Source organism: Grammomys surdaster, unplaced genomic scaffold (genome assembly GCF_004785775.1).
Source record: "Grammomys surdaster isolate TR1022 unplaced genomic scaffold, NIH_TR_1.0 166, whole genome shotgun sequence".
NCBI classification, from domain to species: domain Eukaryota; kingdom Metazoa; phylum Chordata; class Mammalia; order Rodentia; family Muridae; genus Grammomys; species Grammomys surdaster.
Genome location: NW_021604614.1, coordinates 1,118,570 through 1,135,417, shown reverse-complemented (window position 1 = coordinate 1,135,417; position 16,848 = coordinate 1,118,570). Strand labels below are relative to the sequence as shown.

At 50.1% G+C, this 16,848-nt stretch overlaps 1 protein-coding gene across 4 annotated transcripts; it reads right to left on the bottom strand.

Annotated features, from left to right (window-relative positions):
• Nucleotides 1-1,465: 1,465 nt before the first annotated feature.
• Nucleotides 1,466-16,500, bottom strand: Ssc4d (scavenger receptor cysteine rich family member with 4 domains). Of its 4 annotated transcripts, none has more exons than XM_028766060.1 (12): nt 16,237-16,500; nt 14,311-14,587; nt 12,363-12,646; nt 10,167-10,202; nt 9,703-10,008; nt 8,139-8,216; nt 7,330-7,644; nt 5,576-5,653; nt 4,713-4,787; nt 4,292-4,603; nt 3,210-3,287; nt 1,466-2,458 (listed from the first exon to the last, which is right to left on the bottom strand). In XM_028766060.1, exons 3-12 carry the CDS (start codon nt 12,526-12,528, stop codon nt 2,142-2,144), a joined length of 1,761 nt encoding a protein of 586 aa, XP_028621893.1. In that variant the 5' UTR covers nt 12,529-12,646; nt 14,311-14,587; nt 16,237-16,500; the 3' UTR covers nt 1,466-2,141. The 4 variants fall into 4 exon arrangements, with proteins under 4 accessions (XP_028621893.1, XP_028621892.1, XP_028621894.1 ...); XM_028766059.1 differs by having other exon boundaries at nt 12,363-12,607; XM_028766061.1 differs by lacking the exon at nt 14,311-14,587.
• Between the last annotated feature and the right edge of the window lie 348 nt (nt 16,501-16,848).

Genomic DNA, 16,848 nt, shown 5'->3' with positions numbered 1-16,848 from the left:
TCCCACCACCCAGGAGTAAAACCAGAGTGAACAGGAATGCCTGTAACTCTGGTACTACAGAGGGCAGAGAGGGAATGACTTCTGGAGCTTGCTGGCCTTCAGTGTAGCTCAGGGTTCGGGGAGAGACCCTGGGCCAAGGGAATGATAGAACTGGACTCTTGATAGTATCATTACCATCTTTTTTTTTGTTTTTGTTTTTCGAGACAGGGTTTCTCTGTGTAGCCCTGGCTGTCCTGGAACTCACTCTGTAGACCAGGCTGGCCTCGAACTCAGAAATCCACTGCCTCTGCCTCCCAAGTGCTGGGATTAAAGGCATGTGCCACCACTGCCCAGCATCTTTTGTTTTTCGAGACATACAGGCACACACAATAATAAATCTTCGTGGAACAAAAAGAAACCAGAACTGGGAGAGTTTGGTGTGTGGCTCAATGATAGAGTACTTGCCTTCCATGATTTAGGTCCCAGGTTTAATCCCCAATCCCGCAAAAGCAACACAAAGCAAACAAACAACTCAAGCAAGCAGGAATGGAGTCTAAAGGAAGCATCAGAGAACAGCAGAGGGATAAAGAAGGCAGAAATGAATGAGAACAAAATATAACGACTCACACATGAAAATGTATGCCAGGCAGAGTGGCACACACCTTTAACAGCAGCTCTCAGGAGGTAGAGGCAGGCAGGTCTCTGAATTTGAATTTAAGGTTAGCATGGTATACAGGACAAGTTCCAGGAAAGCCAAGGGCTACACAGCAAAAACCTGTCTTGAAAACCCAAACCAAACAAAACTTATACAGAAATTCATAGGTGGAGAAAAGGGGAGGAGGTATAGCCTTCCTAGAAGCTCAGGGTGCCTTAAACTCCCAATCCACCTGCTTAAGCATGTTAGGTGCTGGAATTACATATTTTTGGCACCACCAATTCAGGCAGGATCCTGTGTTGTGGTCTGTCTCTGCCCCCAGCTTGTAGTCCAAGCTGGCCTTAAGTGGTTATGTAGTGGAGGCCCTTGAACTCTTGATCCTCCTTCCTGTGACTCCTTTAAAGAGGTAATATCACAGGTGTATTTTACCAGAGGAGATTGGGTTTTATTGTCATTTTCTTTTCTGGGTCTGTTCAGTCAGCTTCTGTCACTCTGCAGCTCTGGCTGGCCTGGAAGCTCCCTCAGCACGGTCTCCCTCGGCACCCCTAGCACAGGCACTGCAGACATGCACCAGCATGCTGCTCTTTTTTCCTGGATCTGGATTTGTGTGTGTATAACAGAATGGAGAAGATGACCGGAAGCTCCTCTAAGGAGCCCGAGGCTTGCCATGGTGATTCAGCATTTCCACGTTTCCAGGCTGAGATGGGCCCTTGGAGAAATGGATGATGCTCTTGGACCACAGCCTTTCATCTCTACGCCAGTTTTCTCCAGAAAGTCTTTCCTGGAGTCTTTCCAGCTGCCATGGTACAGGTTTTCAAACAATGACCTCAGTTAAAAGACCAGGGGAATAATGCTTTATTGACTTGGCACCTAGGAACAGTGGCTATGGGCCTCCAGGCTTCTTTGCTACTGCAAAGTGGAGGCTCTGTACCGGGGGCAGTGGAGATCAGAGATGGTGCAGGAAGGGCTCCTCTGGTCCCCGCTTTGGCCCCTGCAGCCCCCTTGTTCAGCCGAGCACCATCTGAATCCAAGTCGTCACCCAGCAGGGAAGGTGATGACCTGGGATCTTCTGCAGTCCCCTGCCAGTGTATAGAAAAGAACACCCCAACCCCTTCTGTCTCCCCTCTTTTAGGGGGAGACCAAGATAGGTCATGGGAAGGGTTTGAAGGCATTTACAGAGAGCCCAAGCCTCGTGGATATGGGTGTAGAGAGGAAGGATCAGGGGTACTATATAATAAGAGCTCCCCCAAAGAGAATTGAGTCATTCTCCCACATTTTCTGTTTTGACTGAGCAAAACACTGCTATGTTCACTGTATTGGACCTTCAGCAGGTGGTAACAGTTTCAGGCCACACAGTAAGAGGATTAGGGCAGGTACTGCATCTCTCCCATGCATGGGGAGAAAGGGGAACCAGGGACTGGAGCTATCAAAGGAAGACATCCTGGAAAAGGAGAGGCAGTTCCCCATAGGCTCCTTTGATATGGTATGGAGTGCAGAGCCATCTGGGTCACAATGGCTGGCACAGGACACTGGCATCCTCGCTGTGGTCACAGTTGTGGACATCCCAGCGGATGTGAGAGCACAGTAGCAAGGTGCTCTCATCTCCTCGGCATTTGACATTGTCCAAGAGGATTGGGCCTCGGCCTGGGCCAAAGTGAGCCTCGCCTGGGGCTGCCAGAGCCTGGCCACATCCCAGCTGACGGCACAGGACAATGGCTGCCCGTAGGTCCCAGGCATCATCACAAACAGTGCCCCACTGTTGACCTAGGAAGAGTTCTACGCGCCCCTCACATCGGTGGGTTCCACTGGCCAGCCGGAGGTGCCCTGTGTTGGAGATAAGGCCCTGGGTCAGAAGAGCCCATGGGCTCATGGGACCCAAGAGATGGCTCCATGGTCGAGGGCACTTGCCACCAAACCAGATGACTTCAGTTCTATCCCCAAGAACAACTTGCACAGGTTGTCCTCTGACCTTCACGTTTCTTCATACTGTTTTGTGTTCACATGTGTGTGAACACATGCATACACATACACAATACAAAGACACAAATAAATAATGCTGGACAAGGTGGCATGCACCTTTGATCCCAACACTAGGGAGGCAGAGGCAAGTGGATCTCTGTGAGTTCGAGGCCAGCCTGTTCTACATAGCAACCGTCACCCAGAGCTATGTAGTAAGACCCTCAACAGACGTCTCAGCCCCTTAGCCACAGGCTGTTCTGTAAACTATGACCATGTCTTATCCTGTTCCCCAAAGCTTACTGTCCCCACTTCCACACCTGCATTCCCTGGGCTAATATATTGTTTGGTTTTTCCTGAGGTAGAGCCTTTGTATGTGGTTCAGACTGGCCTTGAAGTTATTGTCCTTCTGACCCAAGGCTCCAGAATGCTGGGATGAAAGCTATGGGCCACAATGCCTAATTCGGCATTCTCTCACTGTCTGCTTCAAGATAGGAGTCTCATTTCTTCAGTTTGATCCCAAGTGGAGAAATCTCTAGGTTGCTTTAGTGGTTTTTCACTCCAGGTCGGTTTTATTTCTAAAGTTCCAACCTCAGTTTCAGTGGCAATAGACACCTACCATCTCTGGGCCGAGGACTGGGCATTCGGGTGGTCTCAGAACCATCCTGCTGGACCTGGAGTCCCAGTTCCTCTGGGCCTGGCTCACCAGGGGCATTTAAAAAAAAAGAAAAGAGAGAGAGATGGCTGTCACGGTGGGGAACGTGCTACCTAGAGCTAGATCACCTCTTCTAACCTTCCCAGGTTGGACAGAAAGACAGAAAGAACCTCGAAGAACTGCCAACTTAAGGTAGAAGACTGGAGGGTCCCCTAGGCCTGGGCATCAAGTAAAGGTGGAGATACAGCAAGCAAGGAACAGAAGGGATTGACAATGTCCTGCCAGACTTTGTAAACTTTTTTTCATTGGTATCTCTGAAAAGTCAAAGGGTAGCTCTGGGAAAGCAGATTGCTTCCTACCAATCACTAGTAGCTAGTAAGGAACCTTGACTCAGCAGGGAGAGAATAAAGGATTGGATGTCACAGGGAGTCTTTTCTTGGCCGCGCCCTATTCTCGCCCTGCAGAGAACTCGCCCTTCCGGTTACACCCCTACGGCTCAGCCGTGCCCCGGGCATCCGGCTACCCCCCCATGCGCAATACTTCCGCTGCAGTGCAGCAGAGCTTGCCACGCCCATTCCTCTACTCCTCACATCCAGCCCTCACCCTGCTGCTATGAGGCCCCGCCCACAAAGGACCTAAGACCACCTCGCCCACAAAGTCTGCGCACTGCTTCACTTTCGCCTTCCCAGTCGTAGGCCAGCCAGAAAGCTACACAGCTTCCGCTCACACAGCAGGGAGCTCCTGTGCATGACCCCACCCACGCAGCCCCACCCCCACTGTGACAAGAGGCTCCGCCCACAGGGCCGTGAGGGCCCAAGCACCGCCCAGCTCAACCACTTCTTGTCCCGCCCCCACAGGATATCCCTCCCCTCTCCTGATTCAGCCCCGCCCATATCGTTTGCGGGCGCATGCGCATGGCCCCGCGCCGAGCCTTCGCTCTCGCCCTGCTTGCGCTTTTTCTCCATATGAGCCCCGCCCCTATCGCCTATGCGTTGGGCCCCGCCCACCCATCTCGGGACTCCACCCCTCCCGCGCCACAGCTTCACCTGCGCATAGTGCTCCAGCGTCTTCGTGATGGCCGCAGTTGTGCTGGCCCCAGCCCAGATGGAAGCAGTCGCTGAGGCGAGCCTCGATACCGGTGCAGCCTACGTTGTCCAGTAGCACAGGGCCTCGGCCATAGCCAAAATGACCAAGGCCCGTGGCGCCTAGGGCGGGCCCGCAACCCGCCTCGCGACAGGCCACGCGCGCGTCCGCGAAGTCCCAGTCATCGTCGCACACGGTGCCCCAACCCCCGGCGTACAGCACCTCCACGCGGCCGCGGCAAGGGCTCGGGCCGCCTACCAGCCTCAGCCTACCGCCTGCGGGGCGTACAGGCCGGTGCCAGAGTGGATGACCTGGAGCAGCAGGCTCCCTATTGCAGCCCCACCCCCTCCCACCCTCTGCTGGACCCGAGGCAGGGCCACTTACTTTTCTTCCCTGAGGCCCAGGCTGCCGTGGTGAACCGCATGGTATCCCTGGAAGGCAGGGTACCAACTCCTGTAGCTGTGGAGACAAAGGAGCCTTTGAAGGGGGCAAAAAGGCCATTTACCACACCCACACCTCACCTTGCTTCAGTCCTAGAGTCACCGTACTGTCTGTCCAGTAATAAAAATCTTTTAGGATTTTCCTCCCCATTTTTTTCCCCCCAAAACAGACTCTCAGCCTTAGCTGGGCTAGAACTCAACCTTGTAGACAGGGCTGATCTCAGACTGACAAGAGATCTGCCTCGGGAGTGCTAGGATTAAAAGCTTCGGGGTTTTTGAGGCAAGATCTTGCTGTGTAGCTTCAGTTGGGATAAATCCTTGGGCTTGTTCTTGATAGGCAGGCAGTCAACCACCTGAGTTTACATCCCTCAACTCCCGGATCTTAAATTATTGTAGTTCTAATTACAAATGTAACTCTCACCTTGTGTCCCGATTTCAATCCTTCATGTGGGCTCTCAATTCCCCACCTTGGCAGCTGATCTGACTCAAGCATTTGAAAGAAATCTCTTGCTGGACAGTGATCACACATGCCTTTAATCCCAGCACTCAAGAGGCAGAAGCAGGTGGATCTCTATGAGTTAGGGGCCAGCCTGGTCTACAAAGGGAGTTCCAGGGCTACAGAGAAAAAGCTCTTATCCACCTTTAATTCTTCAGAGCTCTGGGTGTCATCCGTGCCCCCATACGCTCATCTCTTCTCGCCCCGTCGCTATCATCTGCCCCGAAGCCTTCGCTTAAGTCCCTTTCCTGTGTCTCTAGAAGAGCTTCCTTAGATCCCACCCCTACCAGCTGGGAGAGTGGGCTGTTTACCTGCTGGCGCAGTGTGCCACACCCAGTCTTCTTTAGCGACAGAGGGAGGCAGTGCGGTGGAAGTTGGAGGGCTTAGAACTAGAGCAGGAAAGAAGACAGAAGGGTCAGTCACAGGGCTAAGGGTGTCACCCAAAAGAAAACAAACTACACCCAGGGCTGGAATACAATGAGCCCTGTCCAGCTTTGACAGTCGTCCTTTATGTGAGGTACACACACGCGTGAAGGCCTGTTACATGCTTTCATTTCTGTGTCCACTGTTCCTTAGAAGTCTAGTGTGTACAAAACGGAAAGATGCAGAGCTTTGCCCACTAAAGACCCCCATGCTCATTTCTAAGGAATTTACAGCAAAAAGACTTCACCAATTTTATGGCCTGGGATATAGCTCAGTTGGTAGAATGCTTGCCCACCATGCACAGGGCCCTAGGTACATTCTAATATCACACAAAATGGGTGTGGGTATACATGTCTGCAATCCCAGCTCTGGAGAGCTGAAGGCCAAAGGGTCAGAAACGTAGGGTCATCCTTTAAGTACTGAGTTCAAGGCTAGGCTAAAATAAAAGACTGAAGAATCTTTATCCTACTACATCAATAAAATGAGGCTAGAAAAGAGACGGAGCATGGACTTCATTGAGCAAGATCAGTTGTGATTCTGCTAGGGCTCCTGGTGTCTCCTCAGGACCTCTGCTTTCCCATCTGTAAGCTGGGAATGATGGCTTTTGGTTTGCTACAAACACTTTCCATCTAATAGAAAAGAGTCTATTTGAGAAATGGTGTTATGGTCCCATGAGTTTTATTGGCTGGGCTAAGGGTGTATTTAGCACAGTGGTAAGAGTTTACATGGCACAAAGTTCTAGGTTCGATTCCTCAGGATGTAAGAGCAACAGTAACCCATCTGTTAAGCTGGTAGTGCCTGTAATACCTGCAACTAGGGAGGCTAGCCTGGGTTACAGTGAGACCCTGCCTCAACAAGACAAAAATCACCTCTATTTTATTTACTTGGAGACAGGGCCTCAGTAAGTAGTTCTGTCTGGCCTTGAACTCACACAGATCAGCTTGCCATTGTTTCCTTTGAACTGAAATCAAAGATACATATGACCAGGCCCAGTTGTTTTGTTTTTTTGTGGTTGTTTTTTTTTTTGGTTTTGTGTTTTATATTTTTATTTTACTTTATTTTTGTTTGAAACGGGGTTTTATGTTAGAAACGGGGAAATTAAAGCCAGGGCTTCATGCATGCTAGGTAAGTACCCCATCAAATAAGCTACACACTCGGCTCCAATGCCTACCTTTAATTTGCTGAAAACACCTCCCAAATTGGAGAGGGTCCATATGAGAGAAACAGTCTATTATTAGATCCTCAGGATTACAGAGAGCTGGGCAAGGCTCTGCAGTTAGGTCCTTTGCAAGTAATCTTTGAGGGAGCAATTCTAGAATATTATTGCTTTATTCTGAAATCATCCATGAAGAGTATCTGGAAATTGCTAGAAAATTCTGGAGGCATTCCTAATAACAGAGGAATACTATAATATTCTATAGAGCTACCGAAAACGTGAGAATGAATTATCTGAATTGTTTCCCCAGAGCAGGCCTGAATAGTACAGGTAATTTCAAAGCCTTTCTGGAAAGATCTGTAAAGTACAGTTAGCCAACCCGTTTTCCCATTCAGCCCTTAGTTTCTTCCAGTTCTCCTCCCCACCTTTACCCCTTCGACAGGCCCCGCCCTTCTAGCCTGGCCCCGCCCCCGCTGCCCCTGGCACCTGCACAGAGCACCCCAGCATCCTCGTGGTGGCCGCAGTTGTGTACGCCCCAACCTAGGCTCTGGCAGGCTGCCAGGCGGGGCTCGCCGCCTTCGCAGTGAACGTTGTCCAGCAGGATATGCCCGGTACCATAGCCGAAAAAGGCGTTAGTGGTGGCAGCCAAGGCGGCCCCACAGCCCAGCTGGCGGCACACAACAGCAGCATCCTGCATCCCCCAGTCATCGTCGCATACCGTGCCCCAGAGGCCACCATGCAGAATCTCCACTCGGCCTTGACACGGGCTGGCGCCGCCCACCAGGCGCACGCTGCCCTCACCTGGTGACAGTGGATGGAGAGGGTGGGGCAAATAGCATTTTACAGGGCGATGAGGAGGCTTTTTTTTTTTTTCCGTCTACTTCATCAATGCATCAGGCCTCCCCAGGGACAGCAACTGCAGGACCCAAACCCCACAGCTGGGGTAACCTAGACAGTCCACCTGCTTGGCCAAGCCTTCTGATGGACCAGAGAGTTGGATTGTGGGTCTCAGGATAACCAGAGTAGATTATTTCATCCTGACTTAAAACCAGGCTTCTCTTTCTTGTCCTTGCTCTACTGGCTTTGTAAAATGTGCCTGTTTGTCAGGTACAGCTGCCCAGAGAAAACCTCACTTTGTAAGATGTAGCTGCCACACCTCTTCTAGACTTCCTCCCTCTACATGTCCCTCAAAAGAGAGTCCTTGTTCTACATTGCAGGTGTGACCTTGAAGCCCTCACCCCCACTTCCCTCACCTCCTCTAGCCTACCAAGGACCTATATTATCATAGGACTTACCTTTCCCATTTTGGAGGGCTGTAGGGGGTGCTATACTGGTCAACACCTTCCTTGTTGGGGGCTGCGTGTGCAAGAATTCTGCAGAGAAAGCAGGGTGGAAGCAAAGATACAGGGATCTTTCTGTCTGCCATCCTCACACACAGGACCCCTGAGATACCTGCTTTCGAGACCAAAGCCCTGAATTCTGGATCTGGAGAGCCACTATTTGCCCGCTAACTTGCTATGAAGGTAAGAATAAACTTGAACTTTTCTTCTTACCTCCGGAACACTGTCATTCCAGGGATGTGTCACCATGCCTAAGGCCCAAATTCTCTACTTTTTGATGCACACGCGCGCGTGTGTGTTTGCAACCCTGCACACGCATGTGCATGCTCAAAAGTGCTTGAGAGTGTCCTGCATGAGTGGTATATGAACGTGTGTGTGTGTGTGTGTGTGTGTGTGTGTGTGTGTGTAGGTTCAAGGATCCATGCAGGTGTACATGAAGACTAGAGGCCCATGCTGAGTGTTCTTTATTGCTCTTCATTTTATTTACTGATTTGTTTTTAATAATTTCTTTTAAATTTATTTCATGAGTCTGAGTGCTTGGTATGTATGTATGTTTGTACATGCCTAGTGTCTGCAGAGATCAGAAGCATTCTGGATGGCGGTGAGCTACCATGTGGATGGTGGGAACCAAACCCAGGTCCTCTGTGAGTACTACCAATACTCTTAACCACTGGGCCATCTCTGCAGCCCTTATTTTACTTTATGGGTATGGTTATTTTGCCTTTTTGTATGTCTGAGCCCCCAATGCATGTAGTACCTATGGAGGCCAGAAGAGGGCGCTATATCGCCTGGAACTGGAATTAGGGGTGATTGTGAGTGAGCTACCATGTGGGTGCTGGGACGCAAACCTGGGTCCTCTGGAAAAGTAGCAAGTGTTCTTAACTACTGAGCCACATTTCCAATCCCTTAAGCCCAAGTCCTAATGCAGTTGACAACCTCGGGTAACTTACTAGAAACATTAAATTCTTAGGCCCTACCTTAGATCTGCAGAATCAGAAACTCTAGTGTCCAGCTCCAGCTTATGTTTTCATAAGCCTCGCTGGCTAGAAAATGATTCTCAATGTTGACTCTGGGTTTCTGCTGCAGCTCTAAGCTCAGGAGCGCTTACGGTCAGGGTGACCCCACTGGTCTGGTTCAAAAAGCAGGAGGGCTAAGTCTAGCGTGAGGGGACATACCTGAAATCCCAGCATTTAGCAGGTGGAAAGAGGAGAATCATATAGCCAGGCCTATATGAGACTTCATCTTGGATGGATGGATAGATAGATAGGTAGGTAGGTAGGTAGGTAGATAGATAGATAGATAGATAGAGGGAAGGGAACACAGCTCGGCAATAAATCGCTTGCCTAGTATCAGAGGGCAGGTTGGGTGTGTGGCTCAGCGGTAAAATGACTGCCTAGCATACATGAGGCCACAGGTTCAATTCCTAGCAATGGAAATAAAAAGAAACTCTGTTGTGCACTCAAGCCCCACATGGAACCCTGCTAGCTTCTTGGCCCCACAGCCCCCCTCCTTCCCTCACCATCACACAGGACGGCCACATCTTCATAGTGAAAACAGTTGTGGACACCCCAGCCCCTGCTGCCACACTCGCTCAGAGATGCTTCCTGCCCACGGCACTCCACGTTATCCAGGAAAATGGGCCCTCTGCCCTGGCCAAAGGTGAGGGGCCGCGGTACCGGCAATGCCAGGCCACAGCCCAGCTGACGACACACCACGTTGGCATCTACAACGTCCCAGTCATCGTCGCAAACGCTGCCCCAGGAACCACTGTGCATGACCTCCAGGCGCCCTCGGCAGCGGCTTGGGCCCCCTACCAGCCTCAGCTCTGTAAATAAATGGAGACAAGCTGGTGCAATGGGGACACAGGCGGGAGACGGGATACCACGGGAACCTTCTACCAAACTGGTGTGGCTGGGCCATGCCAGCTTGGGAATATCCATGAACAGATGAGGGAACAGATGAGGGGGAAGAGGTAGAACCTACCTGGGAAGGACAGTGGAGTGGGCTGGAGGGCGCTGGCTGAAACAGACAGGGAACGGGGTGAGTCTCTACTCAGCTCTGGAGGACTGGTCTTTCCCCACAGCGTCCCCTCCCGCAGGGGTTTCACCGTTACCCCTCTGCTCTTGGAGGCCCACGGTCTCCAAAGACCGCATCTCCTCTTCCTGGGACCACTCCATCAACCTCCCTATCCCAGTGTTCCACTGTCCACTGCAGATCTGTCTGAACCCATCTGTTTACTTGACAGCAAAATCTCATGAGCACTCTCTGCCTGCCACCTGCAGGAGTTTTACCCTGAGGGGCTTCTTTCTCAACAAAGCAGAGTTTTGGTATTTTTTTCCTTTTTTTTTTTTTTGGTTTTTCGAGACAGGGTTTCTCTGTGTAGCCCTGGCTGTCCTGGAACTCACTCTGTAGATCAGGCTGGCCTCAAACTCAGAAATCCACCTGCTTCTGCCTCCCAAGTGCTGGAATTAAAGGTATGCGCCACCACCGCCTGGCTTTTTTTTTTCTTTTTAAGAATTCGTTAATTAGGGCTGGAGAGATGGCTCAGCGGTTAAGAGCACTGACTGCTCTTCCAGAGGTCCTGAGTTCAAATCCCAGCAACCACATGGTGGCTCACAACCATCCGTAATGAGATTGGATGCCCTCTTCTGGTGTGTCTGAAGACAGCTACAGTGTACTCATCAATAAAATAAATAAATAAATAAATATAAAAAAAAGAAGTTTCTAAAAAAAAAAAAAAGAATTCGTTAATTAATTTATTTTTTTCTTCTTTTCTTTCTTTTCTCTTTTTTCCAAACACGTTTCTCTGTTTATCCCTGGCTGTCCTAGAACTCTCTCTGTAGACCAGGCTAGATCTCCGACTCAACAGATCCACCTGCCTCTGCTTTGTGAGTGCTGAGATTCCAAGGCATGTGGCACTACAGAAGAATTAGAACTTTTAAATCGCATTCATATGTATGTATGTGTGTCGTGGTCAAAGGGTCACTGTCATTAATTGAACGTAGGTGGTTTTAGCAAGTGCCTTTATCTGCCAAGCTACCTCACTGGCCATTTTTGTATTGTTTTTAAAATTTATTTTTATTTTAATGTGTGTTTTGCCCATGTGTCTGTTCCCCACATGCAGTACTGACAGAGGCCAGAAGAGGGCATCGAACCCCTGGAACTGAAGTTAACAAATGTTTACAAATAAGCCACTGAAGGTGCTGGGACTGAATTTGGGTCCTGTGGAAGACCAGCCAGTCCGGTGCTCGCAGCCAGTGAGCCATATTCGCCAGTCCCTTTTAAATGGCTTCTTTTTCTTTCTTTCTTTTTTTTTTCTTTTTTTTTCGAGACAGGGTTTCTCTGTGTAGCCCTGGCTGTCCTGGAACTCACTCTGTAGACCAGGCTAGCCTCGAACTCTCAAACTCAGAAATCCGCCTGCCTCTGCCTCCCAAGTGCTGGGATTAAAGGCGTGCGCCACCACCGCCCGGCTTAAATGATTTCTTGAGATAGAGTCTCATAGCCCAGGCTAACCTGGAACTTGCTGTGTAGATGAGAATGGCCTTGAATGTTTATCCTCCCACTCCTACTGTGTGCGTGCGTGCGTGCGTGCGTGCGTGCGTGCGTGCGTGTACATGCATGTGTCATGCGCATAAATGACGGACATGAATGTTGGCGTGTGCATAGCCTACATCACATGTTGAGGCAATAGGATAACTTCTTGCGGTAGCTGGTTCTTTCTTTCTACCTTATGGATTCCAGGGATCTACCTCAGGTGCTCAGGTTTGGTGACAAGCAGTGCCTTTACTGCCAAGCCAGCTAGCCTGTCCTGGTTTTGTTTATTGTTGGGTTTTTGTTGTTGTTGTTTCAAAGCAGGGATTCTCTGTATCTCCCTGGCTGTACACCAAGCTAGCCTCAAACTCACAGAAATCCACCTGCTTCCTGAGTGCTGGGATTAAAGGCCCATACCACCACTGCCTGGCTTATTTTTGTTGTTTGGAGACAGTGTCTCTTGTAGCCCAGGCTAGCCTGGGACCGGACATGTAGCTGAGAATGACCTTGATCCTCTGACCCGTCTTCTTCCACTTTCCAAGTACTGGGATTAAAAATCTGTGCCACCATGCCTGGACTCCCACCACAGTTGGATAGCATGGGAAACTGAGAGCTGGAAAGAAGCAGGGAGTGTCTGGGAACACTTACCTAGTGGGAATAGAAGAAGGAAGGACAGCGCTGGGGGTAGGGGCAGTGGGGCAGCACCCCCATCCCCAGGCTTCCAGCCCCTGCTCCATTCATCAGGCTGGGGGCCAGTGTGCATCTCTGCTTCCTTGGGTGTCCAGCCAATGGATGGCTTTTCAGATGGTTCCATCAAGAATCTGAGAAGAAGTCACAGCTGGAACATCTGCGACTCAAGATCCTCCGTGTTTACTTCCAGCTGCATGGGCCAGCTGCAGGGGGAAGGACATATCCACATGGGGATGACATTCCTGGCGGAGGCAAAGACAGGTGCGAGAGCTAGGAGATGAGACAGACAGATCTGGGCCGGGATGTGGCTCGGCAGAGCGCTTGCCCAGAATCTGCTATTGAGAATCTGGAGGTGTGGCTCAGCATGGCCTACCCAGAATCCCCTACTGGAGAGCTGGTGGTTACTGCTCAGTGGGAGAGTCCTTGCTGAACTCACATAGGTGGCTCTGGGTCCATTCCCAATACCACAAAAGGGGAAGGAGAAAAAGACAGAGAGAATCTTAAGGGGATTGCATTTGGCTGTAGCTAAGACTGTGCAAAGACGACAAAGGACGGAGTACAGCCTTGGCAGGGTGATAGGTTCTGGCCACAGCAGAGCCAGCGGCTCAGAGTTCATCCTCCAGGCCTTCATATCCCCAAGTGTGATTGGTACCAAGGGTGGTACTTAAAATAACCCACTTGATTTTAAGGGGTTGTAGGTATATATTTAGATTTTATTTACTTATTAATTTTATTATTATAATCTTGTTGTCGTTTGGTTTTTTGAAACAGGGTTTCTCTGTGTAGCCCTGGCTGTCCTGAAACTCATTATGTAAACCAGGTTGACCTGGAACTCAAGAGATCAGCCTGCCTCTGCCTCCTGAGTGCTGGGATCAAAGGTGTGTGCCACCACCGCCCAGTAGATTTTCTTTTCATTGCTACTGTCTGTATGTCTGGGTTGGGTCTGTATGTATATCTGGGTGTCTGTGGGCATGGGGGTGTCAGGGTGTTTGTGTCTGTGTGGTCCTGGGTTCAGTGGAGGGGCTTGGATCAAGAGATTCACACATGTTAAGCAAGTGACCTACCCAGCAATATGGCTGCTTCTTTTTGTTGTTTAGACTGGTTCAGGTATTCCAGGTTAGCCTCCAGTTGTTATGAAACCAAGTGTGATCTTGTGATCCTTTTGCCTCCACCTCCTGAGTGCCCAGATTATGTAGCACTATGCCCCATTTTATGTTGGGGATCAAACCCAGGGCCTCCTACAAGATAGGCAAGCACCCTAATAACTTAGTTAATTACTTACCTTCCTACTTTTTTGGAGGTTTTTTTTTTTTTCCTTTTTTGGTTTGGATGTTTGTTTTATTTTGTTTAAGATACAGTTTTACTATACAGCTCTGCCTTGTCCTAGAACTGGCTATGTGAACCAGACTGGCCTTGAACTCCCAGAGATCTGGCTGCCTCTGCCTCTTAAGTAAGATTCTGTCTCAAAGAATAAGGCACAGAGAATGATTATGGAAGACATCTGACATCAGCCTCTGGCCTCCCACGTACTTCATGTGTGTATATCCCTGCAATCACACGCACGCGCACACACACACACACAAAGAAAAGAAAAAGAAAAGAGAAAGAAAGAAATGAAATCTGGTTATGGTGACTCACTTCTGTGGCAGGAGGACTGTCACAAGTAAAACCTAGCTGCCTACTGAGTGCCAGGCCAGCTTGCACTGGTTACAGATACTGAGACCCAGTCTTAGCGCTCCATCCCTTTCAAAAACTAAGTAAATAAATAAATTAATCCCAGATTGATAAGCAGACCTCTATCAGTTGGAGAGCCAGCCTAAAAGTGAGTTCCAGACCAGCCAGGGCCTGTCTGCAAATAAATAAACAAATAATTAATGAAATAAATAAATGAAAAAAATATTTCTACCTGTAACTCTCAGTGAAAGTTTACATAGTGTGTGCTCTCGGCGCCCCAGACGGTCCCACGGGTGTCCCTCTCCTTGCAGGCTTCAGCAGGAGTGTGAATCTGGGTGTTCAGAGTTTGGGCATGGGGCAGACGGAGGCTGTTCCGGAAGCTGATCGGGCTCTCAGAACTCCAGATAATTCGAGTCAGGAAGGAAGCACAGATGCAGAAGAAAGCTGGGGGCTAAGTGGGCTGGAGAGGAGCAGTGCGCGCCTGCCTCCCAGACACCTTGGGGGTTGGCCTGGTAGAGGAAAAGTGGCCCTGTGTGGGATCCTTGGAGTCTGAGGTGCCCGGGGCCATCGTGCCCCTCCCTGGAGAAGCTCTCCCTGGCTTTAGACCTCACTCTGGCATGCAGACAGTGCACTCGGGCAGAGAGGTGAAAACAGATCTGGATGTGGACACGGGGTTTTCAACGCGCCATTCATGGAAGCCCAGGATATCCCCCAGCAGAATAATCACCTTTTGTGTTCCTCCTGCCTTGACTGGGGACAGCTGGGACACGGGAACCGGGAATTGTAAGAAGGATGGGAACGACCAGCCAGTCTTTTCTGGTGGGGATTCATAGTTTCCTGGGCCTTCCCATGGCTCCCAGGCCGCCCACTTCTAAGGATCCCCCCTCTGCCCCCCCACACCTTCGGCCAATCCCCTTTCCTCCCTGAGGGGTGGCTATCTTCCAAGGCCTCTGCCAGAAATCCTCAGCTGCACCTATGGTATTCCCTGTTTCTGCAGCCTGGGAGCTAGAGAGAAAGCCACTCCCCATCCCCCCACCCCCCAACAGCCTGCAGGGATTTCAAACCCCAGACAGCCTGACTCATGGCATGCACAGGGAAAAAGGCCTCAGCCCCACAGCCTTCAACTTCAAACTGACTCCTATACTTCAGTCCTGTCCTATTCTCAGGGACAGAAATAGAGGTTGCTTCATCCCTGTCCTAAATGGCCATGACTTTTTGTTTGCTTTTGAGAACTGGTTTCAAACTCTTATGCAGCCAAAGATGACCTTGAAGTCAGTTCAAACCTCCCGCTTGCACTTCTGAATGCTAGGATTCTAGGCACTTGCCGCACATCTGCCTTGAAGGGTTCTTTTAAATACGCATTTTCTTATTTGATGGGTACGGGGGTTTTGCCTGCATATATATGCGCAGCACATATGTACCTGGTGTCTGGGGAGGCCAGAAGAGGTCATTGGATCCCTTAGGACTAGAGTTCTAGACCCCTATGAATCGCCATGTGAGTGCTGGGAATCGGACCCTGATCCTCTGCAAGAGCAGCAGGTGTTCTTCACTACTGATTCAGGGTTCTCGAATGTTCTCAGCCCTGGCGGGCAGATGACTGGAAGCTGGGAACCCGCTTGGTTTTTATTTGCAAACTGGTCCATATTCTTACACTTGCTGCCACATTAAAGGAGCAACGTTTATAAAAGGTTTCCCCAGTCTCTGTCCCTCTCTAATGTGCTAGCTATTGCTGTGACTGTCCCCATCTGCCCTCCAAGACAAGAGGCGGATCTCATTCAATAGTTGTACGTGGCATAGGGTGTTCAGGAAATGTTTGTTGATTGGCTGAATGAAATTGTGGCTATTAAGTCATAGGATGAAACAGAAGGGTCTCTAGTCAACGAGTTGGCTCAGCAGGTAAAGGAGATTGCTGCCAAGTTTGATGACCTAAGTTCAATTCCCGGGACCCACATGTCGGGAGGAGAAACACTCTTGCAAGTTACCCTGTGACTGTTACATGTGCATGCCCGCACTCACACAAATAAATAAATACATAAATAAAGTATTAAGAATTTTTTTTTTTAAAAAAAGAAAGGGCTCTGGAGGTTCTCAAAGAAACTGTTATTACACACAGAGAGAAGACACACACACACACCCCACCAAAACTAGAGATTCATACCTTTGGGAATGGTCTGGCTTCTTTCTGTCCCTTCGTCTCCAGATAATCCAAGTTTCAATCGCTGCCTCTGCTCCAGGAACTTTAGGAGGGGAAAGGGCCCCCCAGATGCAGATCAACACAGACTTTTCTTCTTTTCTTCCCGTAGCTAGAAGGAGAGAAGAGGCAATATCCTTGGCCATGGAGCTGCTGGTGGCCCCAGCCTGTCCCCACCTGACCTTTGGGGCAGAGAGACGCTAAGGGACAGCGCAGGTGGCCCGTAGTGTAGTGAGCAGCCCTAGAGGAAGGGCACCGAGGAAGAGGAGGAGCTACGAGGTCAGGTGGCCCCTCCTTCCTCTGCCGGCCCCTCCCCTCCAGGCTCAGGTTACAGAAAGGCCTGATGGTTCCCTACCCCTGTGCGGGATAGCCCAACAGCAGACAATGGTGATGGAGAGACAGCCTGGGTTACATTGTGAGATCAAGGTTATCCTCAACTACTTAGAGAGACCCTCTCGAAGCATAAAAAAAATGAAGGTGGGGGCGGGGACGGGGCGGGGGCGGGGGAGGGATCAACATTCAGAGCGATCGAGGTGACTCAGAGGGTGAAGACGTTGGCTGCACAGGCCTGGCAAATTG

Bases quoted from the DNA above. Each gene is read 5' to 3' on its own strand.
- Ssc4d (XM_028766060.1), bottom strand. From the start codon at position 12,528: ATGGAACCATCTGAAAAGCCATCCATTGGCTGGACACCCAAGGAAGCA. The intron at 4,604-4,712 runs GTAAGTGGCCCT...TACGCCCCGCAG, and splicing joins CTGGGCCTCAGGGAAGAAAA to GCGGTAGGCTGAGGCTGGTA. The intron at 3,288-4,291 runs GTGAAGCTGTGG...CTGGTGAGCCAG, and splicing joins CGCTGGAGCACTATGCGCAG to GCCCAGAGGAACTGGGACTC.